This window comes from Neovison vison, chromosome 1 (assembly GCF_020171115.1).
Source record: "Neovison vison isolate M4711 chromosome 1, ASM_NN_V1, whole genome shotgun sequence".
NCBI lineage: Eukaryota > Metazoa > Chordata > Mammalia > Carnivora > Mustelidae > Neogale > Neogale vison.
The window spans coordinates 288,735,614-288,763,354 of NC_058091.1; the positions used below are offsets into that span (position 1 = coordinate 288,735,614).

At 43.0% G+C, this 27,741-nt stretch overlaps 1 protein-coding gene across 1 annotated transcript in view; it reads right to left on the minus strand.

Moving 5' to 3' along the window:
- Positions 1 to 3,482: 3,482 nt before the first annotated feature.
- Positions 3,483 to 27,741, minus strand: part of SKP2 (S-phase kinase associated protein 2) — a 34,037-nt gene continuing 9,778 nt past the window's right edge. The window contains exons 3-10 of the mRNA XM_044232712.1: positions 25,861 to 25,972; positions 23,108 to 23,251; positions 21,082 to 21,216; positions 19,316 to 19,414; positions 18,072 to 18,202; positions 11,177 to 11,228; positions 10,879 to 10,986; positions 3,483 to 5,362 (exon numbers count right to left, since the gene is read on the minus strand). Coding sequence (XP_044088647.1) covers positions 5,149 to 5,362; positions 10,879 to 10,986; positions 11,177 to 11,228; positions 18,072 to 18,202; positions 19,316 to 19,414; positions 21,082 to 21,216; positions 23,108 to 23,251; positions 25,861 to 25,972 — 995 coding nt within the window. The 3' untranslated portion in view covers positions 3,483 to 5,148. The remainder of the gene's footprint in view (positions 5,363 to 10,878; positions 10,987 to 11,176; positions 11,229 to 18,071; positions 18,203 to 19,315; positions 19,415 to 21,081; positions 21,217 to 23,107; positions 23,252 to 25,860; positions 25,973 to 27,741) is intronic.

Genomic DNA, 27,741 nt, shown 5'->3' on the forward strand with positions numbered 1-27,741 from the left:
TGAAACTTATGTCAACTGTACTTCAGTTTTAAAAAAGGACTTAAAGGGCGCCTGGGTGGCTCAGTGGGTTGGGCCGCTGCCTTCAGCTCAGGTCATGATCCCGGCATCCTGGGTTACAGTCCCACATCTGGCTCCTTGCTCAGCGGGGAGCCTGCTTCTCCTTCTGCCTCTCCCTGCCACTTCGCCTGCTTGTGCACTCTCTCTCTCTCTCTGACAAATAAATAAATAAAATCTTAAAAAAAATAATTAAAAAAAAAACAAAAAACAAACAAAAAAAGGACTTAAAAACAAGAGGTAATTCAGGATTTAAATTACTAAAAAATCCATTCCATTGTGCCAATGTGACATAATATATATGTCATTATATGTAGGGATAGTATGCATATAAGTAGGGATAATTATGCAGAAAGATCCCCAGGATATCATGACATATAAATGATATAATGAAAATAATTAGATATATGAGAGGGAAGAGATAGGAGTAAATATACTGATGAATTACTGAGCTACAAGGAAGAATTTACTTCAAATGCAGTGTGTTCTTGACTTTTAACATTAAAAATAAGCATGAAGGGATTAGGATACAAGTCAATGAGAAGGCTTATTAAGTTTTGTACACTAAGGGAAAATATGAAGAGTACTTTTTTAAGTGTCATGGACTTTAAGATACTTTTTTTTAAAGAAAATTACGGACTAAACAAGGGGAATTAAAGAGAAAATTAGAAAAAATATTTTGAGTATTTTATAGGATAGTAAAGGCATGGGTTAGAGCTAATTTTGTTCATAAAAACATTGATTTATTTATTAATGAGAGAGAGAACGTGGTGGGGAAGGGCAGAGGGAGAGACAGTCACCAGCAGGCTCCACACTGAGCACGGAGCCCAATGTGGGACTTGATCTCACCACTGTGAGATCATGACCTGAGCCCAAATCAAGAGTTAGATGCTTACTCCACCATGCCACCCAGGAGCCCCCATTTCTCCCTTTCTAAAACCGAATATCAATAGCTAAAAAAATAAAAATTTGAGATCCTGAAAAAACTACAGAAGGGATCCGAATAAGATACAATGTTTGATACCATTTAATTGTGAATTCCTCAGGAGTGGGGACAATAAGTTCTCATCTGTACTTTTGCTCAATGAATAAAGACTGACAACAGCTAGGGAAGAAACTGCTAATTATAATACTAAGCAATAGTTTTAACATACTGAAATTTAACATTCTTTCCTTACGGTGTGTGTGTAGGGGGGATCTGATATGGGTATCTGAAATAAGTAGGACAGTATTTGAGAACAAGGTTTTTACAAACTGTCCTTCTAAATAGACATTTCCCCCAACTACAAATGCTGTTTATTTTCCACACTTACTATCTTCAAATGGATGAAGAGGGCTTGAATGATGTCACATTAGGCTGGTTCTTCTTGGCTTTCACAGGAAAACAATCTATTTAAATTATCTTTGGTAATTACATTTTGATTATATAGCTATTTCCTCTTGCCTCAGATCTTTTCTTCAAACTTCTCTTTGTGGAATGATTTCTCACAAAATCATTGTATTGATTTTTAAATAGTTCCATGAGGATTTTAAATGGGTTATTGTAGATTATCCACTCTAAAAGCAGTGTGAAATATTGCCAAAATCTAGAGCTTTACAAGGGTTGGCCTCAAGATGAAGAGTCTTTTTTGGACTTCCTTGGATATTCGGCTAGTTTGGGAGGGGAAGACAAAAGAGGCGACTGCCTTCTTGCTTGTTCTGGGCAAGGTTAGGGTAGCCGGTGGAAAGGGGTTTCTTTCTAGTCTTCCCAGTGTCTGGTTATTGTGCCCTTCCTCAGATGCTCTGCACCCTCCCGGGTGCTGCCCCTCACAGTATCTTCCACATTGTAGGTCTTCAGTAAATGTTGGACTGAAATCAAGTTCACCAGGATGGAAGAGATACAAGTTACCTTATCCACAAATTCAGATCTCTGGCACTTGTGGATATGGGAGAGGGGAGGAATCAAGGGCCACAGGCAGATGTTAGAAACATGCAAAGAATGACAGCCAGATGTTAGGTGCCTCTTGACCGAAGAACACAATACCACCTAGCAAGAATTGATTCACCGAGAAAGGAACTTGTAAGATCAGCCTTGGGATTGGGGTTTCATAACCCCAGCACTGCCGATATTTTGAACCAGAAAATACTTTGTGGTGGGGAGCTGTCTTGTGTATTGTAAGATGGTTAGTTAGCAGCACCCATCGTCTCTTACCTGCTAGACGCCAACAGCACCTCTCTGCTTGGGACAACCAAAAATATTTTCAGATAGTACTAAATGTCTCCTGGGTAGCAAAATCCCCCTTGGTTTAGGGCTTTTTGCTGCTGAATCTAACTACCGATTTATGGAACTAGGGGGCAGATGAACTTGTTACATATCACTCCAGGGATCATGTCAACAGTCACAATGTTGAACTCAGGACAACCTCTTTTTTTCAGTAAACAAACTGTAAGGAAAAAAAGCTGTGGGGGGGGGGAGGGAGGACCCAAAGAGACTCAAGAGAGTGTCAATCAAGTGCACGTGTAGATCATGCCTTACGTCTGAGGCCTCATCGAAATAAACCCGTGTAAGGAAAGCACTTGAGACCCACTAGGGAATTTTCTACAGCATCTTGACATTTAATGTGGCAGAATTAATCTCTTTCTGATATATATACTAAATTTTTGTACTTAGTGTATGTGTATATATATACTATATACTAGTATATGTATATACTAAATTCTGATGTATATACTAAAATATAATTCTGCTTCAAAGTAATTTGAGCAGGTGGGGGTGTGGGGGGGTTGGGATGATGGCTAAAATGAGATAGGATGTAAGTTAATGACAAAAGTGATGAAGTTCATAACAGTCTCTAATTTCTGTATGTATTTGACATTTTTCATAATTAAGGAAGCCTAAAAGTGATAACAGAGCATAACCAAAAACAGAAAAAAAAAAAAAAGGTGATGTTTAGCAAGAATCACTATTCTACCATTTGAATGGATGGTTCAGAGGGAATGAATTCCCAAGACCTCTTAGGTATAGAGTGAACCAGTCAGTTTCCTAACGAGAGTAAAATATACAGTGTAAGCTGGTCCAGTCTAAATTTTACAAGTGCCACTTGCTACCTTTTATTAGTACTTGAGTATCACATTAGTCACCTGAATTTCAAATGTTTTATAAATATTACTATTTTAGAAGCACTTTAAAGGTTTAGAATAAGCCTTACTTAACACCTTCTCAGAAAGCATTATACACTATCATTTTAATTTGACAAAAAAATATGAAGTAGATGGAACAAAAAGGTCCACTTAGGCTAGTTTTGTAGGTCTTTAACTAGAGGGCTATGACCCAGAGCACACTATAGCAAGGACACACCACAACAAGGGCTTTCTAACTAGAGCACTTAAAAAAAAAAAAAAAAAAAAAAAAAGAGAAAGACCAAAGGAATGCAACTTAGCCAAAGTACTCATTTTTATAAAAATGTGTTTTATTTTAAAACAGGTCTATAAAAGTAGAAATCACATACAAAAATAGCTTATGGCTGGACTTGAGTTTGGAAGTACTGTATGTTTGAGGGCATCTGGAAATCACAGTCCAAATGGATCCTATCATCAGCCCTTGTCACTAATCTGTAAACAATAATTTCATGTAGTATATTTAGCACTTTTTAATGAGTACAAAATTGAAACATAATCATTTCCCGTACAAGGCCACTTTAAAATGTTCTTCCTTAGGTCTGAGCAGATAAGGGCACTTCATATCGTTGTTTCCAACACTTGAAAAGTCTGATTTAAAAACAATTAATGTTACTAGAAATAACAGGTTTTAGCTCCTTTTGTTCCATTTTAAACATATGGGAAGGTCATCAATTCAAAGAAAGCAGTGTTTTTTTTGGGTCGTTGTTGTTGTTTAGGTAGAATTTAATCTTTTTTCTTCTAGACACCATTAAAAAAAAAAAAAATCACTGTTGCCATCCAAAGATTCCACACCCAAATCTTAACTTTAACGTAGTTTCAAGTTGTCTTACTGCTTTGAAACCGCTTGAAGCCCACACCTACTTCGAGCGTGTATTTCTGGGTGAACAAACACGTAGCTCTCCTGGAACTCTAGGTCCAGGAAATTTAGACAACAATGACTTTCCAACAAGTATTATGGGAGATAAATTTTTTTTTTTTTTTTTTTAAAGAAGGCAATTTAAAATACTTGATTCCAGAGTCATATAAAAATAACCTGAAGAACCTTGGCAATAAGGGAAAATGGCAGGCAGTTTCAGTTTGGCATTTCAGCCAATGTTTCAAGAATAAAGACTGGCTACTATCACCTTTCTAAAACACAGCGAGTCATCTTAAAAGCTAAAGAACGCACGTTAACATCATTTGATCGTAAAGTTAGAAGGCCACAATTCGGCATTCTGGGAACACAACACATGAAGGAAACTTCACGGATATTCATTAGAGGACAGTCCAGATCAACCCAGCACGGAAAACAGCCGCTTGAGCCTTCAGATGCTGGACCAACTCTTTGCCTCTGATGGCTATTTCTCATTGAGGTTTCAAGATGAATTGCCCAGGGCTCTGTTTCCATGAACCTAATTTCAAATCTAAAGGCAGAGCTGAAAGGTCTGTTCTGCAATCTCCGGAAGAGACTGCCACGAATGCAACCATCCTACGATTCTCCTTTTGTTCCGTTCACAATACAAACACTTCTACCAATCTACGTCTCATAAGGCAATACTGAGAAATTAAATAGAAGAAAGTTACCACACAGATCGTGAAAAGGATTTGCTGGTGGTGATTCTTACGCTTGATTCTAATCAGACGGAACAAGAAGGGCACTTGAAAGAGGTGGCTCAAATCTTGCTGCTTAACGTTATCCTGAAATTACAGGCTCTCCTAAAAGGGCCTTAAACTTGGGCTCGTAAGCGCACAGAAGCAGTGACCGAAGCTCTTCTGGTTATTGAGAAAAAGCAAAACTTCATCGTTTTCACTCTCAAACGGTTGTCTAATATACTTGTCGAAGGCAGGCAAAGGGAAGACCAAGAATAAAAAGAGCCGAGCGCTTCAGCAGGCGGGCTTCTTGCCCATTTTCCCTGTTCCAAAGAAAAGAGGGGACACCACTCTGCCATAAATACTTCACAGGCAACTGGGCTTCTGCAGCGTCAGCCGGCATCGGATGCCCCAGATCTCCTGGTTCTTCTTGTTGCCAGTGGTCGGCCTGGCGATGGTGGTGAAATGGGAACTATTAATCTGTAGATGAGGAAGGGCTTCTTTTAACAGCTGAAGGGTACCGTCTGGCACAATTCCAAACACTTGTAGTGTTTTTAGTGTGGGGATTTCTCCAAGTTCACTGGAAAGGAAGAGAGACCTTTCAGAGTAGCAGGATCTATGGTGACTGATCCACTCGAGTTACATGACCCAATTTTTACCATTTGTATCAGAGTCTATACAGCGCCCACTGAAAACCCCACGTGCCATCCATGACCCGAGAAAACAGCAAAGGTGAGTGAAACCAGAGAGCGTGGATCACAGCCTGGACAACATGGCCTTAGGGCCCACGCAGGTGTATTTAATTAGATGTTTTCTCACAACTTAACCACTGAGGTTTATTGAAAATCCAACCATCGTTGTTTCCCTTCTCTATTCTTGATTTAAAATCAGAGGATTTACTGAATCACGTCAGGTTATATGTGATTTCCAAGCATGGACTTGACCTTTATTTGAACTAGTCTCCTCCTCTCAAGAGATGAGCAGAAGTTACGGTAATTTCTTAGTAAGTCCATTACCCGTGATAAAACCTAACAGCGACTGTGCACAAGTACTATAAACAAGGCTATGTAGTTGGCTGCAGATGGAGAAAAGGAGTAACTGGTCACACTTTTCTATGAGAGGGAAAAGAAAGCCTTCTGACTTCCCTACATATTACTTTTTTTTTTTTTTTTGGTGCATATATGCCAATCCTCTTCTCAGCTTTCCCATTAAGTGAAATACAAGTCTGTCAACATTGACATTCTGGTCACAAAAAGGCAGCCTGTTTCCCCAAAGTAAATACTTTTAGGTAATGATTCTTTCTTCTTTAACTCCGATCTCTGTACTTAGAAATTCATCTCTCTGATCTGTATTTGCTCCAGGTTGGGACATAGAGTACAAAGTCTTAGGAAAGGGAATATTTAGTTAGGAATATCAACAAAATCCCACTGCAGATCAATGAACACATCAATGACCTAGTGTCAGCAGCATCCTTTGTATCTTCATATTGCCGATAATTACTAAAAATCACAAACTTTCTTCATAGTAATTGTCACCTGTCCTCCTCTCTTTCTTCCTTCCAGTCTATTCTACATGCCAATGTCCAAGGTATCTTCCTAAAGCTCAGCTAAGATGATGTCACCCTTCCACCCCCTCATTCCTCAAGCCTTTGATGCTGCCTCTTGTTTACGGAACTCAAACTGTTCTGCCGGCCTTAGGACTTTCCACGTTCAACCCACCCTCCTGGTCATCCCACTACCCCCTAAATGTATTTATTCTACACTCAACAAGTGTATTAAACACCACAGATGTTTAATACATATTAGCTGAATAAAGATGAAGGCTAATTTAGAAATTGAAAGTACTATCTAAGTAAAATAAACATGCTTGGTGTTCATAAAAGGACCATACGATCTGGAGGTTACAACAGCCAAAAAAGAAAATCAGGAATAGTGAAGTACCATTCTTCTTAAAGTAAACTAACCTCTGGAATACAGCAGCAGGAGTGCAAAGAAAGGTCACAGCACATAGACGTTTATACGCAACATCCCTTAAGATGACAGCAATTCTGCCCCAACCTTAAATCTTAAATCCCTCTTATGTGAAATCCGAGTATTTGAGAACTTTGTAATAAGAATCTGGGTGCTGGGATATCCGAATTAGCCAAACTGTAAGCCCTTCTACAGTGGATGGAATTAGAGTCGTAAGCAGACACTGCAGGTGCGAGTGAGCAAAGGGTGCGCAGCAGATGGCAGAAGAAGAATGTTCTTGCAACAGCACTGGGAGGGAGCCTTGGTGGGCGTAGGGAAATGACAGCAGACTCTCAGAGACATGCAGGTATCCTAAGTGAGAAAGGAGTGAACTGCATCCCATGGGACGGGGGATGATCCAAATCGAAAAGCCAGAAAGTCTTTTAAAATTTTAAGGGGATGAAACAAAATAAGCATCAAAAGCTCCTTAATTCACGTGTCATTTACAACACAAGAGAACAAATTTATAAGCATCTCTTTAGACTGAAAAGCAACCGAAGGACAGTAAATAGCAATGAAGAGCCATTATTTCCAATTTTAAGAAGTATGAAAGAACACTGATAATGTCTTTTTTTTTTTTTTTTAAGATTTTGTTTATTTATTTGTCAGAGAGAGAGAGGCAGGCAGAGGGAGAAGCAGGATCCCTGTTGAACAAACAAGGAAACCGAATCGACTCAGTCCCAGGACCCTGGGATCATGACCTGAGCTGAAGGCAGACACCCAACCAACAGAGCCACGGGCGTCCTTGTGTCTCGTGTACCTTTGTGTGTCATTGTTTGATAATGTCTTGTGTATCTTTGTTTCATCTGAGTAAACAAAAGATACTTACAGACCCTCTCATAGGTTTACACTTTACCTCAAATACACATTCCTATTTTCCTTATAAAATCTATTAGTAAGTATGTAACAATATTATTTAGTAACTATATATGTAACTATTAGTTAGTATGTAACCATATACAATTAATGCCTAACTACAAATTCTCCTACACAGACTTTCTACTTAGTCTCTCGCAATCTCAGATCAGTTCACTAGCTCCAGTGTGGCTTTCTTACTTGGGTGAGAAATACAGAATGATCAGAAGAAAGTCTGGACATAGTTGGAATAAAATCAATTCAGGCCGAAAGGACTAGACACAATGCGGACACACCCTGTAGAAGAAAAACCTAGTTTCCCAAGTAGTCTAAAGCACTAGCAATACAGAAGAAAGTCACTCAAATTTTATTTTCCCACTTCTAAGAAATAAAAATTCTTTAGCATAAATGGCTTTCTCAAAATTACTATTGAGGATCCTGGAATTCTTACTGTGAATTTTGAGTACATCAGCTGCCAGAATGAAATTAGAGAAAATAAGAGTCTATCTTAAGAAACTTCTAAGGATAGGTTATAGGCAAACTCATTTAATGGATTCATGAGGTTAACCAGCATACTATTTACATAATGCCTGAAGAAACATACTCTTTTACCTTGAAGTACAAGGAGAGCATCTTTTTTCTCTCTGTCCTCGTTTTTTTTTTGGTTATCTGATTTGTAACCGAACTCCCAAAGCCCATTTCTCTTATTTCAAGATAAGGTTAGGACAAGTCACAAGGCAGTGAGGGTTCAAATGCAGGTCTGTGACTTTAGGTCTGTGCCCTTAAGCAGCAACTCACACTGCCTGCAAGCAGGACTCCGCAGGTGTTTTGTTTTTTGTTTTTTTTTTTTAAGATTTTTAATTTTTTATTTGACAGAGATCACAAGTAGGCAGAGAGGCAGGCAGAGAGAGAGAGTGGGAAGCAGGCTCCCCACTGAACACAGCCCGATGTGGGGCTCAATCCCAGGACCCTGGGATCATGACCCGAGCCAAAGGCTTTAACCCACTGAGCCACCCAGCAGGTGTTCTTATCCTACTGGATAAAAATACTAAACTGTGAGAGCTCACAGCCTTCCCTTAGCCTCTGCTTGAGAAAAAGCATCTGGGGATTACCTGCTTAGCTTCTTTCTCTGGAGAAAAAGTACAGAAGTGAGCCATGGGAACAGATTCTCTTGAGAAAAGCAACCAAAAAAGACTGATCACTGTCGTCCCCAGGGGCTGCATGGGCAAAGATGCTGACACCCAGAGGGCAAGACAGGAGAGACGGGTGACAGGGACGCTTTTCTGGGTGGAAACTAGAGGCTCCCAGGAGTTCTGGTTACCACGGGGCATAAGATTTCAATAAGGCTTCCTTGTACATGAGTTCACACCCTACTATCTGAGACACATGGAAGTAAAGACTGCCATCCCTTTTAGGCAGTGCTTTTTCAAACAAGATACTGGCTGAGCCCCTGAGCCCCAAGATTAATTAAAGTGATTAATTAAAAATATAATTACTGGATTTTCTTTTTTTTTTTTAATATTTTATTTATTTATTTCTCAGAGAGAGAGAGAGAGAGCGAGCACATGTAGACAGAGTGGCAGGAAGAGACAGAGAGAGAAGCAGCCTCCCTGCTGAGCCAGGAGCCCGATGTGGGACTCGATCCCAGGACGCTGGGATCATGACCTGAGCTGAAAGCAGCCGCTTAACCAACTGAGCCACCCAGGCGTCCCTAATTACTGGATTTTCTAATTCTACTAGTTAACCCTATATAGCTGAAGTATCATTTATTAATTCTTGCAACTTAACTTAGAAGATCCAAACCAATCATTTGTGAACTACATAAATTCTTTGTTCAAACTCCCCATGCTTCTTGGATAGGAACCAGAAGCTAAACGACCTTCTCTGGGACAGTGAGCTACATGGGGCAGTGGCTTCAATCAAGGTCTACCGGCTGGAATAAGAAGGGCGCCTGACCAAATTCATGGCACTGACTTCTTGTGGTTTTCAATAAAACTGCTTTACATTTACATCCTACACGAGGAAGGATTTTCCAGTCCTTTGGGGATAAAAAGTAATTTTTTTTTTTAAATATTTTACTTATTTATTTGACAGACAGAGCTCACAAGTAGGCAGAGAGGCAGGCAGAGAGAGAGGAGGAAGCAGGCTCCCCGCCGAGCAGAGAGCCCAATGTGGGGCTCGATACCAGGACCCTGGGATCATGACCTGAGCCGAAGGCAGAGGCTTTAACCCACTGAGCCACCCAGGCGCCCCAAAAAAGTAACTTTTAAAAAATAAAAAGACAATGTTATTCCTAAGATGACTTGAGAATAGCACCTTCTAAAAGAAAGACCAGCAATTTTTGCTCTCCCTTGATTTGCGGAAGTTGCTGAGCAGACACAAAATTAACCCTCATAAGAGAAACTGGATTAGACTCTTAGACTTTTTTCATCGATCTAGAAAACCTAGCATGCAGATCTCACTTAGCCTTTAACTCGCTTTATAGCTTCAGGTTAAGTCACTTCACTCTTTTGGACTTCAGTCTCCCCCATTCCAAGATAGCACTGGACTCATGACATTTACCATTTATGTGATGCTATTCTTCCCATTCTTTGACCACCGGCCAGGACAGACATCACTAGAAGATTACAGAACTTTCCTCTAGCCCAGAGGGAGTCTGTCAGAGTCAATGGGAGTTGATTTGAAAAATGTTGAGGGGGAAAGCCCCCACTGGGTCTGCCTTCCCAGTTATACTCTGAGCTCCCTGGAGGTGAGAAGGATTTTTCCTTTTTCAAGTCTTCCAGATACTAGAGTATGGTATTCTAATATTTAAACCTGCTTCTAACTAAATAATAAATGTTCAGTAAACTATCCCAGTCAACTTTCCAAGATTTTTTAAGGAAAACATTTTGTCTTGGTTTTTCTGTTCTGCTGGAATTCCCTAACCTATTTGTGGTACACCCATATCGATGTTCAAGTTTTATTTTTTAATTTAAATTCCATTAGTCAACACATAGTACATCATTGGTTTCCGATGTGGAATTCAGTCATTCATCAGCTACACACAACACCCAGTACTCATCACATCACGTGCCTTCCTTAATGCCTGTCACGCAGTTACCCCATCCCTCCCACCTGCCTCCCCTCCAGATGTTCAAGTTTGAAGCACCCGCTATTAATAATAACAAATACTACCCCAAGTGGCATCTCTTGATCCCTGTCTTCTCCTACTTTTAGAAAATGAAATACTTACAGTAAAGTTTCAGGTACAATATCATAGCACCGACTGAGTGAGAGATGTTGGAGGTAGTTGAGCTGGTAAAATTCTGGAAAGCAGTCATTCTTCAGCATGACACTATCGCTGGAACAGAGCAGAAGAGAAGATTCAAACTGATTCAAACTGAACTACATTATCAGTTCAGATGGAGAAAATGGAAATAACCAACTGTTTGGTTCATTCAATTCAACAAGTTAAGATCCTTTCCACCTTCAATGAGCAGTCATGATTTTTCAATTTTTGTTTTAAAATAAATAAATGAAAACAAAAATACCTTAAGTCTAGGTGGACAAGATTGGGGCATCTTCCAACTAAGGTAGAGACATCTAGAGAAAAAAAAAAAAAACGATGGTCACTATTAAATGAGGAACAAGACAAGGATATCTGTTATCAACACTATCATTTATCTTGGTGCTAGAAGCTTGGAACAATGAATGCAATTAGAGTCACACTATGAGAAAGAAAACACCAAATCATCATCTTGGAATGTAAGATTTTGAATATAGAAAATCCAAGAGAATCAACTAGAAATAGTAAGAGAACTATGTAATATGGTAAGTTAGTAACAATCCACAGCTTAGCTATGTATCTGCAATACCTAGGTGGGGAGAAAAGAAAAAAAAATCCCACTTACACTAGCAAAATGCAAAACCAAACACCATCATCTATAAACAAATAATGTATAATAAAAGTAGCACTTAAGGGGCGCCTGGTGACTCAGGTGGTTAAATGGCTGCCTTTGGCTCAGGTCATGATCCTAGGGTCCTGGGATCGAGCCCTGAATCAGGCTCCCTCCTCAGAAGAGAGCCTGCTTCTCTCTCTCCCTCTGCCTGCCTCTCTGCCTGCTTGTGATCTCTGTCAAATAAATTAATAAAATCTTAAAAAAAAAAAAAGTAGCACTTTAAATCAATGGGGGACACATCATGGATTATTTTAAAAAAACACTGCTACTACAAGCAGAAAAAAACTTCTTTCTCCAACTCAAATAATATATCCAAATAAATCCCACATATATGAAAAGGTCCTAAAATGCATAAATATAGGGTAATTATTCATTGGATCTTAGATTTTCTAAACACAAAGGAAAACATAAAGGAAAGCGGTTATTTACTACATAAAAGTTTTAAGTCTACCATGTTAAAGCAAAACAAAACACAAAATTTAAAAAGTATCAGAAAACTGGGAATGTTTCCAACATTAAACAGAATGTTAATGGTCTTCTATAAAGAGTAAAGAAAGATAAACATAGAAAATGGGCAAAAAATATGGAAGTGATACTTGGCCAAACAGAGAAATATGGTGCAAAAAAGTAAAAATAAAATTAAAATTAAAATATTCCCCCCCTTTTTTTTTAAGTTTTTATTTATTTATTTGACAGACAGAGATCACAAATAGGCAGAGAGGCAGACAGAGAGAGAGGAGGAAGCAGGCTCCTTGCTGAGCAGAGAGCCTGATGTGGGGCTCAATCCCAGGACCCTGAGATCATGACCTGAGCCAAAGGCAGAGGCTTTAACCCACTGAGCCACCCAGGTGCTCCTAAAATACTGCTTTTCGGCTATCAAATGAAAAAAAAAAAAAATTCTATCATAATATCCAGAATTGATGAAATATAATAAAGCAGGTCTCACGTATTATACAAGTGGATATTTAATTTTATGCAGCCTTTCAGGGGAGCAAACTCACTTTCTTTAGAGTGAACTGAGTTTTTGGTGTGTTTTGAGCATTATACACTTGGCTCTTTGGCTCAGAAATTCCACTTTTAGAAAAACAATGAGGTATGCATGAAGACTTTCATTTCAGCAATAGTTGTTAATTAAAAGTCCCTTCCCCAATTATTTTAATTCATTAACCTCCATCCATTTTGTGGAACACAATGCTAATGGCAGTCACTCAAAAGCTTTTAGATAGCACTTCATGACATGAAAAAATACTCAAGATATATTGTATAGTGAAAACAAAATACGTACAATGCATTATAATCTCAATTTAGTACTAACACATGCAAAAACTCATATTTATTTTTAAAGATTTTATTTATTCATCAGAGAGAAAGAGAGAGAGAAAGCACAAGCCGGGGCAGTGGCAGGCAGAGGAAGAAGCGTGCTCTCCTCTGAGCAGGGAGCCTGATGCAGGGCTTGATCCCAAGGACCTGAGCCCAAGGCAGACGCTTAACTGACCGAGCCACCCAGGAATCCCCCCAAACTCGTATTTATACACAAATTCACAGAGAGAAAATGGTTCATGGGGTTGGGGGCAGGAGGGGAAGGCTGGAAGGAAATACACCCAAGGATGGTGGGATTACAGGTAACTTTTCAAAACTTGGAAGAGAGTCACATGTGTTATTTTGTATCAGAAAATGAATCAATAGGGGTGCCTGGGTGGCTCAGTTGGTTGAGCGTCTGACTCTTGATTTCAGCTCAGGTCAGGATCTCAGGCTCGTGAGATCGGGACCCACACCTCACACCCCTCCCCACCCCAGCATCAGGTTCTGCTTAGGATTCTCCCTCTGCTTCTCCTTTGCTCTCTCCCCCTCCTCACTCTATCTTAAAAGCAGAAAAAGAAAACTGATCAATATATGTTCTTTATTTTTAAAAGTAAGTAAGCTTTATTCACGGTTGGGGCTTTTTCTTCCCACAGTTCTGTCTTCAACCCCATTCCCTCCCCTGAATCTTAGACTTGCATTTTAAACTGTCTTGATAGGGCGCCTGGGTGGCTCAGTTGGTTAAGTGACTGCCTTCTGCTCAGGTCATGATCCTGAGGTCTGGATCAAGTCTGGCATCGGGATCCCTGCTCAGTGGGGAGCCTGCTTCTCCCGCTGACCCTCCCTCTTCTCATGCTTTCTCTCTCTCTGTCTCACAAATAAATAAAATCTTTTAAACTGTCTTGATACATCCACTGCAATGTGGGACAGGCATTTCAAATGCAGGCCTAAAAGCCAATAGTTATTTCTCCTCTAAATCTGGTCCTTCCCTGTCTCTGGGAAAGTGCTAACGTCACCAATCCGGCTGCTTGGGCCGAAACCCCAGGAGGCACGCTCAACTGTTCTCTCACATCCCACATCCAGTCTGTTGGCTTTTTAATGTCTGATCATTTCTTACCACGTCCCACGTCACCCCTCCACCCCCCGGTCTCTTACAGTCTTTTCTCAACACAGCACTAGAAGAGGACATTTAAAGGAGAGTGAGACCCTATCGTTTCCTGCTCAAAATGCTACGGGGGCTTCCCATCTCACTCAGAGAAAATCCGAACAAAGCTTCTGCCTTGGCTTAGAGAACCCTGGGCTATCTTACCTCCTATCATTGTGCTCCTTGCTCCCTCTAACACAGGTTTCCATATTGAGGCTTTGCATTTGCTGTTCCAGAATGTTCTTTCCTCACTTATCTATACAGGTCCTGCCTTCACCCAATCAGACCTCTGCTCAGGTGTCACTTCTGGGCAGAGGCCCTCTCTTTGGCCATTCCATCTGAAAACAGCCCCCTCTGGCCAACACTCTCCTCCCCTCTTTTCACCACATTTCGTTGTTTGTGGGTTGCCTGGCTTCCCTGCCAGTATGTACGCTGCACAGGGGTGACTTCCTCGGTTCTGTTCAAGGTCACAGCTCCCAAGTCAGGAACAGTGCATCAGCAGTGTTCAATAAACATTTGTCTAATGAGTGACTAAAAAAATGAAGAAGGGCACAGTACAATTTTGAGAGACCCATCACCCAGCCAGCCCACTAGCCATCCCCAAAATCCCCAATTAGATCCAATCTCATTTGATGCCACCTAGGAAAGAACAAAACCTCCAGCCCTCACTTAAGCCCTGGCATCCCTCAGTGGAAAGGGCTCGTAAAGAGTAGTCACTGCTAAGATTCCCTCTACACGCTGTCCCCTTCATTTCGCCACGAGCTGGAGATCCACCTGCGCCAGAAGGCATCTTACTAACCCCCAAGTCTAACCTGTCAATTCAAGGAGGGAGATGATTTCATGTAGAGAAGTCAAGGTCAAATCCAAGACCAAGAGCTGGTCCTCCAGGACCCCAGGCAGTGCTTCCCTACTGCCCCACGGGGGTGGCAAAAATAACAGCAACGATCACTGCACACTCACTAGAGTTAACGCGCTCTGTGGGATTCACCCATTTACTCCTTACTATGATCCTAAGAGATGGCTTCCACTACTACCTCCGTTTTATGGATGAGGAAACCGAGGAACAGGGAAGTTCAGCAACTTGCTTCAGACTACCCAATAAACAGCAGAGCATGAACTGGAACCTGGGTGGCCTGGCGCCAGTGCAGGAGCTAGAAGGACATTCATACCATCTTCTAAATGGTGAAGTAGTGGGTGCCACTTAAAAAGAATCTCCGATTCCCACTGTGTAACTAAGAACACACACACTTCAACTCCAGATCTTTGTCCTTGCCCTGAATGTGTCCAGCAAGCAGGATTTTATTACCTATTATTCTGGCCAGAGCTTGGTAAATAGGCTCTCTCTCCTTTTCTGGAGGAACAAAGAGAAGAGTTTTAGGCCCATCGTGGATAGATTAACAGCAGCTTGCCTCAGCAGCTTGCCTACAGCAGAGTTTCTCAACCTTGCACCAAGAACCTTCTTTCATTCAATTAAAGAAACGGGAAATTCAGATACAGGAAGGAAATGTCAATGAGGCACGGCCTTTTCTTGGCACGGGGATGAACAGGAAAGACCTGGTGGTGGGATTCAATGTGAAGAGGCTGCTTGCTGGTGGGAGCTTAACATCCTTGGAAGGTCATTTGGCAAGAACGACCCAAGCTTAAGAACAGATCCTAATCCTCAACTCATTTAGAAGAATCCACCCTTAGAAAGGCACTCCAAGATTTGTCTCTGTCCGTGACAAGGTTGTTAAAAAAGGAAAAAACTGGAAAGACTCTAAAAATCCATTTGAAGGAGATCAAGTGAAGAAATTATTATTCAATTGGTACAAATTATTCCATATCTACTTGACGGATTACCACACAGCCACCGAAAATGATGGGGCGCAGCTACTAAAATGGGATTATCTGGGGGGGAAAAGCATACCACAAAGTATTTCATGCACTATGTCCCACTTTAATAAATATGCAGGAAAAAGACCAGCAAGAGGTTACGGAGATTATGGATGATTTTTCCCATATTTTATGTCTTTTTGAGAATGACTATATAGGACTGTCATCAGATTCCAAATAGTGTTTAAGGGGGAAAAAATGTAGAACACAAATGCTAAGTGTAGGGGAGAGCGGGAAGACAGACACCCTGCTGCTTTCACAGCTGTCTAAAGAAAATGCTGCCCTGTCTGCAGCTGCAGGCACCCGGACTGGAGCCCAGCAAAGGCCTCAAGCCCCCAGCTACCCCCAAGAACCCAGGTCCTCTTTGCGATACCCTGATATACTGAACTTGGCAGACGGGCATCTTGTCCTAGTGAAGCAGTTTACAAATACTACTTACATTCTAGGAAGACACACTCTGCAATTGTTTGATTCAAATCTTTTAGAGTATCACAAAAACCATAAAAACAAAGCACTTTCATGAGCCAACACCAAGTCCCGAAGACACAGCTGAGGTGTGCTGCTAGCTCGGCGAGGCTCTGCATGGCCCACGGCCTGGGATCGCGAGGGGAAGCCATGCAAACAAGCTGTGCAACTGGCCATCAGGAAAATACAGATCCAAACCACAGCGAGATACCACCACACACTGGTCAGAATGGCTAAAATTAACAAGTCAGGACATGACAGATGTTGGAGAGGATGCAGAGAAAGGGGAACCCCCTACACTGTTGGTGGGAATGCAAGCTGGTGCAGCCACTCTAGAAAAGAGCATGGAGGTTCCTCAAAAAGTTGAAAATAGAGCTATGCTACAACCCAGCAATTGCACTACTGGGTATTTACCCCAGAGATACAAATGTAGTAATCCAAAGGGGCATGTGCACCCAAATGTTTATAGCAGCAATGTCCACAATAGCCAAACTGTGGAAAGAACCTAGATGTCCATCAACAAATGAATGGACAAAGAAGATGTGGTGTACATATATACAATGGAATACTATGCAGCCATCAAAAGAAATGAAATCTTGCCATTTGCAATGACATACATGGAACTAGAGGGCATTATACTAAGTGAAGTAAGTCAATCAGAGAAAGACAATTTATCATATGATCTCCCTGATATGAGGAACTTGAGAAACAAGACAGAGGATCATACGGGAGGGGAGAAAAAACGAAACAAGGCGAAACCAGAGAGGGAGTCAAACCATAAGAGACTCTTAATCTCAGGAAACAAACTGAGGGTTGCTGGAGGGAAGGTGGGTTGGAGGGCTAGGGGGGGTGATGGATGTTGGGGAGGGTCTGTGCTACGGTGCGTGCTGTGAAGTGTGTGAGACTGATGCATCACAGACCTGTACCCCTGAAGCAAATAACACATTATATGTTAATAAAAAAAAAATCTATCCCATTTGCAAACATGTATCTCTGCTGATCAGGATTCTGCCAATATTAGACAATTAAAGCATAACTGAACATGGAGGCTTATACAGACGGCCAACGATAACACATTACCCCTCACTTCAAATGTCCGTGTTCAACTAAACCGCCTCATCATCATCTTAGATTGAATTAAAGAGTTTTAAACATGAACTCACAGAGTTTATAATAGGGCTTCAACCTTGGCACTACTGACATTTTGGATCAGATTATCTTTTGTGTTATTCTGCTGTCCTGGGCACTCTGCTTACCAGCATTCCTGGCTTCTGCCCACCAGCTTCCAGGAACACCCCCGCGGCTGTGGCTCTAAGAACCGTCTCCAGATCTCCCTAAATGTCCCCTTGCAGGCAAACTGGTGCTGGTTGGGAACCACCGGATACTGATCAAACATGACATTCATCTATTTCCTGCTGCAGGTCTTACCCACTCAGCAGATTAAAAGTGCCGCTTAGAAATAAATTGGTTTCAAGTAGAAAGGTTTAGAGATTCTGGATTCCGATCTCGATGCTGCCTCACCAGCTATTTGCCTTTACCCACCCTTTCAGATCAGCCGCCACCACACCTGAAAAATGTGACTAAGAACAGGAGCGCTGGATTCAAGGAGCCAAACGATGCAGGGCAGCACTTCGAGGCGCTCTCCAAGAAATCAAACCTACTGCCGCCCTCGTTGCCGGGCAGGGTCCAGGGCCCGGAGGGGCTTACCTGATCTCTGCAGATTCTTCCGATAGCCGCTGAGATTGAGCTGGGTGATGGTCTCAGACACATGTGCGACAGCCACCTGCACGTGCTTTTCGGTGAAGTCGTAACACCAGGACAGGTTCAGCTCATCCAATCTGCACAGAAGAGAAATACGGAAAGCATGAAACTGGGACCCAGGAACGAGCTCTAGGAAAGCCCTTGACTCAGAGCTGCAGAGAAAACACGAAGCCACAGATTCCCAACCATTTCACGCGGAGAACCTCTGCTTCTCTAGACAGCTGCCTCTGCTCACCTGTGACTGCCTTCTCCCCTCCTGGAACGCTCTCCTGCCCTGGTGTGCCCCAGCGGAACTGAGCCCAAACCTTAGTGAGTGCTGCCCCCTTCTGGAAATGGAGGGAACACTTCTGCTCCTCCTGAGGGCTCCCACAGATGACAGGACCAAGTGGAGCAGCTCCAGCCTCGTTTTCTTTCTCAGCAAACAGCCAGGCTGAACCAACCACTCCAGAGGCTTTTAAAAGTTGATGGGTTATACCGGGGATTCCCAATAAAGAGACAAACATTGCAAAAGCCCACTTCATCTTATCTGGCTTGTGCTGACTGAGCCAATGAATTCAAAGACAATATCCACCAATTAAGCCAGACACCCCATTCCTGACATTGCAGAACGAATGGAGGGTTATACATTTCTCTCTCAAGGTAACACTCTTATCCTAAGGCAATCTACTTTCAGCAGTTCATTAAAGGGACACGCATACAATGCCAGAGAGGAAAGATCAAGGGCTGTTAAAAAGCACACAAAGTATTCTGTGAGCCATGGCCCCCTTTCACTTAGAAATGGCTGTCACTGTACCTTTCTTTATATACTGACATTATTACACAATATAAAGATGTTTTTAATGGAGTCACCCAAATCTATGATATCCGCTAAGTTAGGTCTACAGATATTATAGGGAAAAAGCCTGACTGTACAGTCAGGTATAAATAGATTAATTTCGATAAACACGTTACCAAATTTTTCTTACTTTCAAGTAAAGAAAAAGGCAGGGATTACTACACAAGTAGCCTCTGCCAACTTGACTGATTGAGCTCAGGTTAAACAGGAAGTTTAGAAGGTAAAGGATATTACGTATTACCAAGAGCTCAGAGTTCGGAATAGCTCAAGAAAGAGATCCAATGCCTTGCTCACAGAAGGGATAATCGTATATTTGCAAAAACAGTTGTATAACCAAATCTCCAATCTTTTCTACCTGGAACAGCTGCTCAGCAAGGTCTTCAGGGCAGATTCGGAGAATCCAGAACACCCAGAAAGATTCAGTCGCACTAAATTCGAGTTTTGCGCAAGATTACTGGGAAAAAAAGGCAAATGTCAGAGGAATACCAGTAAGACACTGCTACTCAATTAATAAGCATTCTAAGGAAAGCAGGTTAAAGAAGTCAGCAGCTAAGCACATAGGCCTTACAGCCAGAAGCGAGTTTCAGTTCATATCTCACTCTGTAGGAAAGCAAGCAGGATGCTTTGCCTCAGTTTACTCATCTGTGGAATGGCAGAATCAGTACCTTCTTAGTAGTGTCAAGATTAAGTTACAGAATGTGATAAGGGACTCAGCACAATGCCCGGCAAAAGGAACCACACAAGAAACACCAAACAGGGGCACCTCAGTGGCTCACTGGGTTAAGCCTCTGCCTCCGGCTCAGGTCGTGATCCCAGAGTCCTAGGATGGAGCCCCACATCAGGCTCTCGGCTCAGCAGGGAGCCTGCTTCCTCCTCTCTCTCTCTTTGCCTGCCTCTCTGCCTACTTGTGATCTCTATCTGTCAAATAAACAAAGTCTTACCCAAAAAAACCCAAAACACCAAGCAATGTAAGTTTTAAATTGAAAAAAGAGTGCTTGAATAAATATCATCTCTATTTTACCCATAATTAGCATTAGCTTGTAGCCACACTACTACGTGTTTACTCTCCAGGTTCTTCCAAGTAAACATCTCTCAGATTTGCCTTCTCTACACTCCCAAAAGCCTGTGTTAGTGGAACTCCATGATTAAAAGCGAGGGTTCTGGAATCATACTCTACAGCCAAATTCAAATCTTGGTTCTGCCACCTACAAACTATGTGAGATCAGACAGGTTACTCAGCCTCTCCGTGCCTCAGTTTCTATATTTGTAAAATGGGGAACAATCAGAACTTACGTCAGGGGTGACCTTTGAAGAACCAAGTATCTGGCACATAGTGTTCAAGAAACTTGTTCTAATGCTACTACTGCTATTTTTTTTACATCAGGTTTCATCATTTCTCACCTGAATGAACACCACAGCATCTCGATAGTCTAGTTCTTTCCACAGCTGGTTAGCCCTCCCAGGTGCCCAGCAGGTTCTTTATCTAAACTTCCACTCTGCACACTCCCTCCATTCTCAGGACCACTCTCCTTGGCACGCTGCCCTTTGCCCCGGAGCCCAGACTTCCTACAGCATGACAGGGGCCCGTTCCGAGCTGCTTCCCCCCGTCCCTGGGTCTCCTCACTGCACCCCGTGCTCCGCAAGTTCCCGCCTGCCATCCCGGTTAGAACCACAGAGGCAGCTTTACCTCGTGGGCTCCTTTACCTCATCACCCAGTGATCTCCATCCTGAATGCTTTCCATCCTCAGCTTAGGAGTCACTCCCTCTAAGGCGACTGCCCTCCCTCATTTTAACTAGGTCTTTCCAGGGTGATGCCTCGTGTTCACCAATGCATGTAACAAACACACTGCACTGTAATTATCCATCTCTCCCACGAATGAGGCAGGGACCTTGCCTTTACTCATCATCCCTGTATGTCTGGAACCTGGCATAAGGCCCAGCATATAGTTAGCATGTGAACTTGGGTGGCCTGGATGAGTCCTGCAGAAGCCAGGGCACCCCATGGCTCTTTTCTGAGTCCATCTAGACATGGACAGAAGGGCACCCAGATCATATTCAGAAAACGAAGTTAACACACATCAAAACAACTGCCTTTGTCACGTGTTCCTGATGGCCACTCACTTGATGATGGGATCTGACAGCTGTAGGCCTTCCAGGCTTAGGTTCTGCAACTTGGAGCACTGGGACAGAATGCCATGGAGGGTAGACACGTCAATTACCGAGTTGGACAGATCCATGTGCTGCACACGGAAAGGGCTGGGCACAGAGGAGGGAAAAGAGAGGCTCTGTTAAAGGGGCTTACACACATACCTCCAAATCAAATCCAACCCCATCCCCTCCCCAGATGAGTGGCCAATCACAAACATGACCCCTAATTACACATTTAAGTAGTACAGTTTCAGCCTTTTTTTTTAAAAGATTTTATTTATTTATTTGACAGACAGAAATCACAAGTAGGCAGAGAGGCAGGTGGGGTGGGCGGGGCGGCGGTGGGGAGCAGGCTCCCCACCAAGCACAGAGCCCAATGTGGGGCTCGATCCAGGACCCTGAGATCATGACCCGAGCTGAAGGCAGAGACCCTAACCCACTGAGCCACCCAGGCGCCCCACAGTTTCAGTCTTAAAATGAACTCCTACTAGATAACTCCCTCCCCTCATTCATTTTAAAATTCAGGAGGATTTCAGGGGGCGCCTGGGTGGCTCAGTTAATTAAGAATTTGCTTTCAGCTCAGCTCATGTTCCCAGAGTCCTGGAATCGAGCCTCACATTGGGCTCTCTCCTCAGTGGGGAGCCTGCTTCTCCCTCTCCCTCCACTTTCCCCCTGCTTTATCACATGTGCGTGCACTCAAATAAATAAAGTCTTTAAAAAAATTAATTAAATTCGGGGCGCCTGGGTGGCTCAGTGGGTTAAGGCCTCTGCCTTCAGCTCAGGTCGTGGTCTCAGGGTCCTGGGATCGAGCCTCGCATCGGGCTCCCTGTTCCCCGCCCCCCATTACCTACCTCTCTGCCTACTTGTGATCTCTGTCTGTCAAATAAATAAATAAAATCTTAAAAAAAATTAATTAAATTCAGGAGGATTTCTGCCAAGTCAAGATGGTGCTGCTTATACAGTCCCACTTAGGAAGTTAATTCGTGGGCGTCATGAGAATGAGCTGAATGCGGGTGACAAAGTTATGCCTATAAATCCTGTAGGCAAAGATGAGTGAGTAAATTACTAAAACAAAAAAGACAATGGAAGAGCCAGCTATAAGGGGCTAACACTGAGGTACCTGGAGGAAATGCAGGGATGGAGGTTTCTAGGTAACTGGGCCCTAGGCGTTTGTTTCAAAGAGAAGGCTGAACTGGAGAAGAGGACCTGGAAGTTCCAGCACTACGGTGGGTCTATAAGACAGAGTGTCCGAGGCCAGTGTGTGGATCTAGAGAAGGCAGCCAGGGACCAGAGTGGCCAAGGAAAGTGCACACGTGAAGGAGACCCAGGAGGAAGAGCCATGGGACAAGGGTAACCAGCAGCAGAAAAGGGTGCTGCCATATAACCCTGGAGGGAAGAGGAAAGTACCAGAGTTGGGATGTAGGTTTTATCCTTAAGTCTGCTGTTCTTAGCTTATTTTTCTGTTCAGTATCTAGTTATTCCACTCCATGGCTCTAAATCATACTGCTGAATGATCAGGAAGAGAAGTCGTTCCTCAAAATCCTCCACAAATAAACAAAAAGAGGGCATTCTTGCTCAGGTTGCACATTTGTCCACCATAAGATCAGATATCCAGAGCTTCATGATCTGAGAAGACTCCTCGTACTCTGTCTCTGTCAGAAACGGGCAGTGTGGGAAGCGCGAGGCTGCCTTGCACGTGCGAGTGAGTGCGCTGCACGGCTCCTGCCTCACGGGGCCCACGGGGCCCATCCTCCAAGAACCCCCCACCTGAGGGAAGCAAAATGTGCCTCCTGGACCCCCCGCAAGAGCCCAAGAGCGGAAATGGCATCATTGAAAGATGTGCCCTGTTTCAACACAAAGACCGCACAGCAAAATTCTATTAGCCTTCCACTGCACAGACTTGTCACAGGCCATAAGTTACAGGAAAGAAACAAAGTTTCGATCCGTTTCCACTTTAAGATTTACAAACAGCCTTTCCTGGGGGCTTTCCTTTTTTTACCTGAAATGTTCCGCCAATGGTTGATCCACAAATGATCGTGGGCAGCGGAAGGCAACCACGCCTCGAGACAGCAACCGACCGATCACATCTGGGTGCAGGTTTCTACCTGTGAGGTCTAAAGTCTGCCACAGAGACTCGTCAAACCTGGAAAAGAGGGGGGGGCCCTTAATAAGCTGAGGGCACTGGATACCGGAGGGTCCCACCACTCTGCAACAAGGAGGCTCTGGCCACTGAATCACCCTGGAGCAGATTCTGAAGGAAGCTTCGGTTTGGGGCTGACTATACAACTAGCTATGATATTTTTTCAGACACAAACGAATATTTCTTGTTTGTATCATGGATAAGCTTCTTCATTTGCACACACATACACAAACACACACACATACTGAGACAGAGACACACATACATACATCTATCTATCCGTATGTTTTTCCTTCAGATGGTTCAGTGCTATTATAGCCATGGAATGAATGATCTGGAACCACAGAATAAAATGTTAATGTTCGATACAATTTAGTAACTTAAAAAATGATTGCTCCAGGGTGCCCAGGTGGCTCAGTGGGTTAAGCCGCTGCCTTCGGCTCAGGTCATGATCTCAGGGTCCTGGGATCAAGTCCCGCATCGGGCTCTCTGCTCGGCAGGGAGCCTGCTTCCTCCTCTCTCTCTGCCTGCCTCTCTGCCTACTTGTGATCTCTCTCTGTCAAATAAATAAATAAATAAATAAAAATCTTAAAAAAAAAGATTGCTCCAATCACTTAATTGATTACTGAATAGGTAGGTAGGTTCAAAATGGCCTCAACGATCCCACTTGGTGTTTTTGTAAAGCATACATGAGTTACCACAATTACCCTAAGTAACACGGAAATAGAACTAAAAGGAAGAAAGTTAGCCCCACAGCTGATTTTTGCAGATGGGCTTGAACTGAGCAGGTTCACTTATATGCAGATTTTTTCCAGTACTGTAAATGTATTTTTTCTTCCTTATGATTTTCTTAATAACATTTTCTTCTCTCTAGCATCCTTTATTGTTAGAATAAGAATATACAATACATACAACTTACAAGATAGGTGTTGATGGACTGTTCATGCCATGGGTAAGGCTTCTGGTGAACAGCAGTCTATTAGTAGTGTTTGGGGAGTTAAAAGTCACAGGGATTTTTTGAGTGGGCAGGAGGGTCAGTGCCCCTAACCTCCATGTTGCTTAAGGGTCAACTACACTTGATTAAGAGATATCAAATATCTACGAGGAATAAGGAACCCTACAAAGGCACTTGGGTGTTTTACAATACCCTTTAAGCTTAAAAAAAAAAAAAAAAAAAAGGCGTATGTGTGCACAGAAATATATGTATATGTATGAACTAATGTGAGAGGAAAAACATTACTTAGAGTTTGGATAGTTTTTCTAAAGCAAAAATGAAGTACTAAAATGTACAGAACAGTACAATAAGGGAGCTTTAACAGCCACAGATCAATTCAACTTAGCAAAAAAAAAAAAAGAAAACATGAGCTCAAGCACAGGAGGGAACATTTTAAATGCCTACTAGAATTATATTTTTTAATACTGCTTGAAATAAGCAGACCACTGGCTGGAACTGAAATAGTTCTGCGTGATGAAACTGTCAAGGCATCACGTGACCTCTATGATTAAGAAGGCAGTGCTTCCTAGATGCCACCTGTTACTCATATGACAACTGAGGTGAGGATTTATAGACTCTGCATGAAGAGCACACCTGGAAGAAAAAGAAAATCACTATGGGGTCACCCGGGGGGGGGGATCAGCGCGTCAGTGCAACTCTACCACCACGCGCTCCAGCATTCCGGGTACGCACACACCCTTCCGCTCCCCCAGGGTCTTCTAAGCAAGGAGCCCACCGCTGGAAATGCCTGTAATGTCTTATTGCCTGCAGAGCCCTGAATGCAGGGTAAGGGGCTCCTGCCATCTCACAGTGAGAGCCACAGATACGTGGAGGGAGATGAAACACAGACGGCCTTCAAGTGCCCAGGATGGCTAGAGGTTGGTTGGCTGGAGAGAACAAGTGAATAAGTGGAAGAAGTTCCAACTGAAAAACAAAGCCTCCCCCTACCACGACCCTTCTAGCCTGTTACTGCTTCTAGCGCACTGAGACTTTCCACATGCAGCTCACTGTGCAAACCTGAAGGTGTGCCCCCAAACCAACAAAGACACCCATGACTATCAGCGACCACATGCCCCATGCTTTCACGAGCCAGGCACTGCGCCGGCATCTTGGGATTTTACCCTCATCACTGCCCTGTCTGGAAGGTATTATGACTTCATTGTATATACGGGGGCGGGGGAGGGGGGGGGACTAAGGCTCAGAAGTGTCAAGTACGTCCCCCCACAGAGTGTTGAGTGTCAGAAATGGGGGGTTCACACTGAGTCCTAATACTGCTCTCCGCACTGCACTCACTGCCCAGCCCCCTGTGTGGGGAGTGGCCAGGCCTTCCTGCAGCCCCCCACTCCTAGTGCATCACCTGGTCCATAGTCAGGATCCAATAACACATGAATACCGAAAAAAGTTTTCTGAGGTGGGTAAGTTTATACCTCCAGGAGACTCCTCCCCTCCCTTCCACTGTGAAACAAAGACACTAATCATTAATAAAAATACAAAGATACCTAGTATTTTTTCTGCTACTACATTTTTCTTAGTTTTTAGTTTCACCAGGCCCCAATGAATAAATAAATAACCCTCCCCTTTCCCCACACATATACTGGGAGGGCTGAAAAATACTTACGCTAGGTGATACCACCTCTTACAAACACTGGAGACCTTTAGGAGTTCAGGGAGGCACAAACAGGAGAAGATTCCTAAGAGCAGCTCATCAGGAAGTGAGTCCCATGAAACACCTTTAAGGGAGGAAAAAAAGATGTGTTTTCTCATCACCATTCTTTTACCCAATCAAGTTTACCGAGTCCTTGCTCATCAAGGATACACACAATACTGAACTTAAACACAAGAATATCCTTACACACCAGGATACACACAAATACTGAACTTAAAAGGGGAATTTAACAAACATCGAATTACTCATTCCACAATTGTTTTTCTTGTCACTCGTGGTCTCGGTACCCAGCGGTAAGCGCCACACTTTCTCCACAAAGGAGGAAAGACAAAACCAAGAATACTTTTCATACTGTTTTTGCCTTCAGCACCTGTTGGCCAACTTTAGGCCAGGACTGCATTAAGGGTGGTACAGACCAAGTCCCCGCCCCCTCAGAGAGTGTACAGCGATGACTAAGACATGATGCCTCTGGTTGCTAAGAAATGCCTTGTTTCTCTCAGAAGTGGATTTGTGGTGGATTTACTGAGTAGTGATCTTATCTAAAAGGCAAATGAAGTCTCCTCCTTCTTTCAGATTTACAGAAAGCATTTAGAAGTCAATTTGCCTACAAGTGCAATATCCAAATGGTGGTCTCATGTACCTCTCTGCTTTCTATGGGTCCAGGAAGCACTTCAGGTGCTGGGGAGAGAGGAGGAAATCAGATAGACAAACCACTTTTAGCTTCATGGAGCTTACATTCTAGTGGGAAGAAATAATCACACATTAAAAAAAAAAAAGTAAATTAAATCATATGTAAAGACTGGATTTGTGCTATGCAGAAAAATTAAGCAGGGTAAAGAACAACATAGAAGGTATGGGACCTTCAAAAATCTCAACAAATTTCAGCCAAGGAAGGCCTGATGGAGACAAGGATCACTGAGCAAAGGATTGAACAAAGTGAGGGAGTTAGCTCTGTGAGTACCCAGGGTATATTCTAGATACAGGGAACAGCATGTCTGCTTTGAGGAACAGCAGGAAAAGCAGGGAGGGGGCAGTGATAGAGGATAAGGTAGAGAAGTGAGAGGGGCCAGGTCATCCAGAACTTTCTACACCATGATGAGGACTCTGGCTGTGACTCTGAACGTCATGAGGAACAACTAGAGGGTTCTGAGCATAGAAAGTTCTAAAAGGATTGCTCGGGTTCTGTGTTCAAACAAACAAACAAACAAAACCAGAGGGGAAAAAAGGTAGATATTTAAGTTTTGTCTTATAAAGACAATTTTTAAACAGAACTCTTACATATGAACATACAGAATAACAAGATCAGGACAACAGGACAATGGTCAAGAAGAGAATGAGTAGGCACTGAAGCAGCTGAGTGCTGAGGTTAGTTCAGTAACTGGCCTCCCCCGTCTCCCTCTGCCCCCAATGGCTCTTGTACACTGAGCCTATCCTCTTCCCTCTATGATGGTTCACTCTGTGTGTCAACTTGACTGGGTCAAGAGGTATCCAGTGGTTTAGTTCCACACTATTCTGGGTGTTTCTGTGAGGTGTTCCTGCACGAGATGAACATCTGAGTCCATCCACTAAGAAATGCAGATTCCCTTCCCCAATGCGCACGGGGCTCATCCAGTCCAAGGCTGTTAAGAACAACTGATGAAGGGAGAGCAGGTTTCGTCTTGGCCTTTGAGCCAGGACATGGCTCTCCTCCTGCCCTCAGAGCTGGACTGGAATTTAACCACCTCCTCTCCTGGTTCCTAGGCCTCTGGACCACAGACCTTGGGACTTTCCAGCTTCCATCACTGCACGACCAATTCCTTATAGTAAATCTCCCTATGTCTCCTACTCATTCGG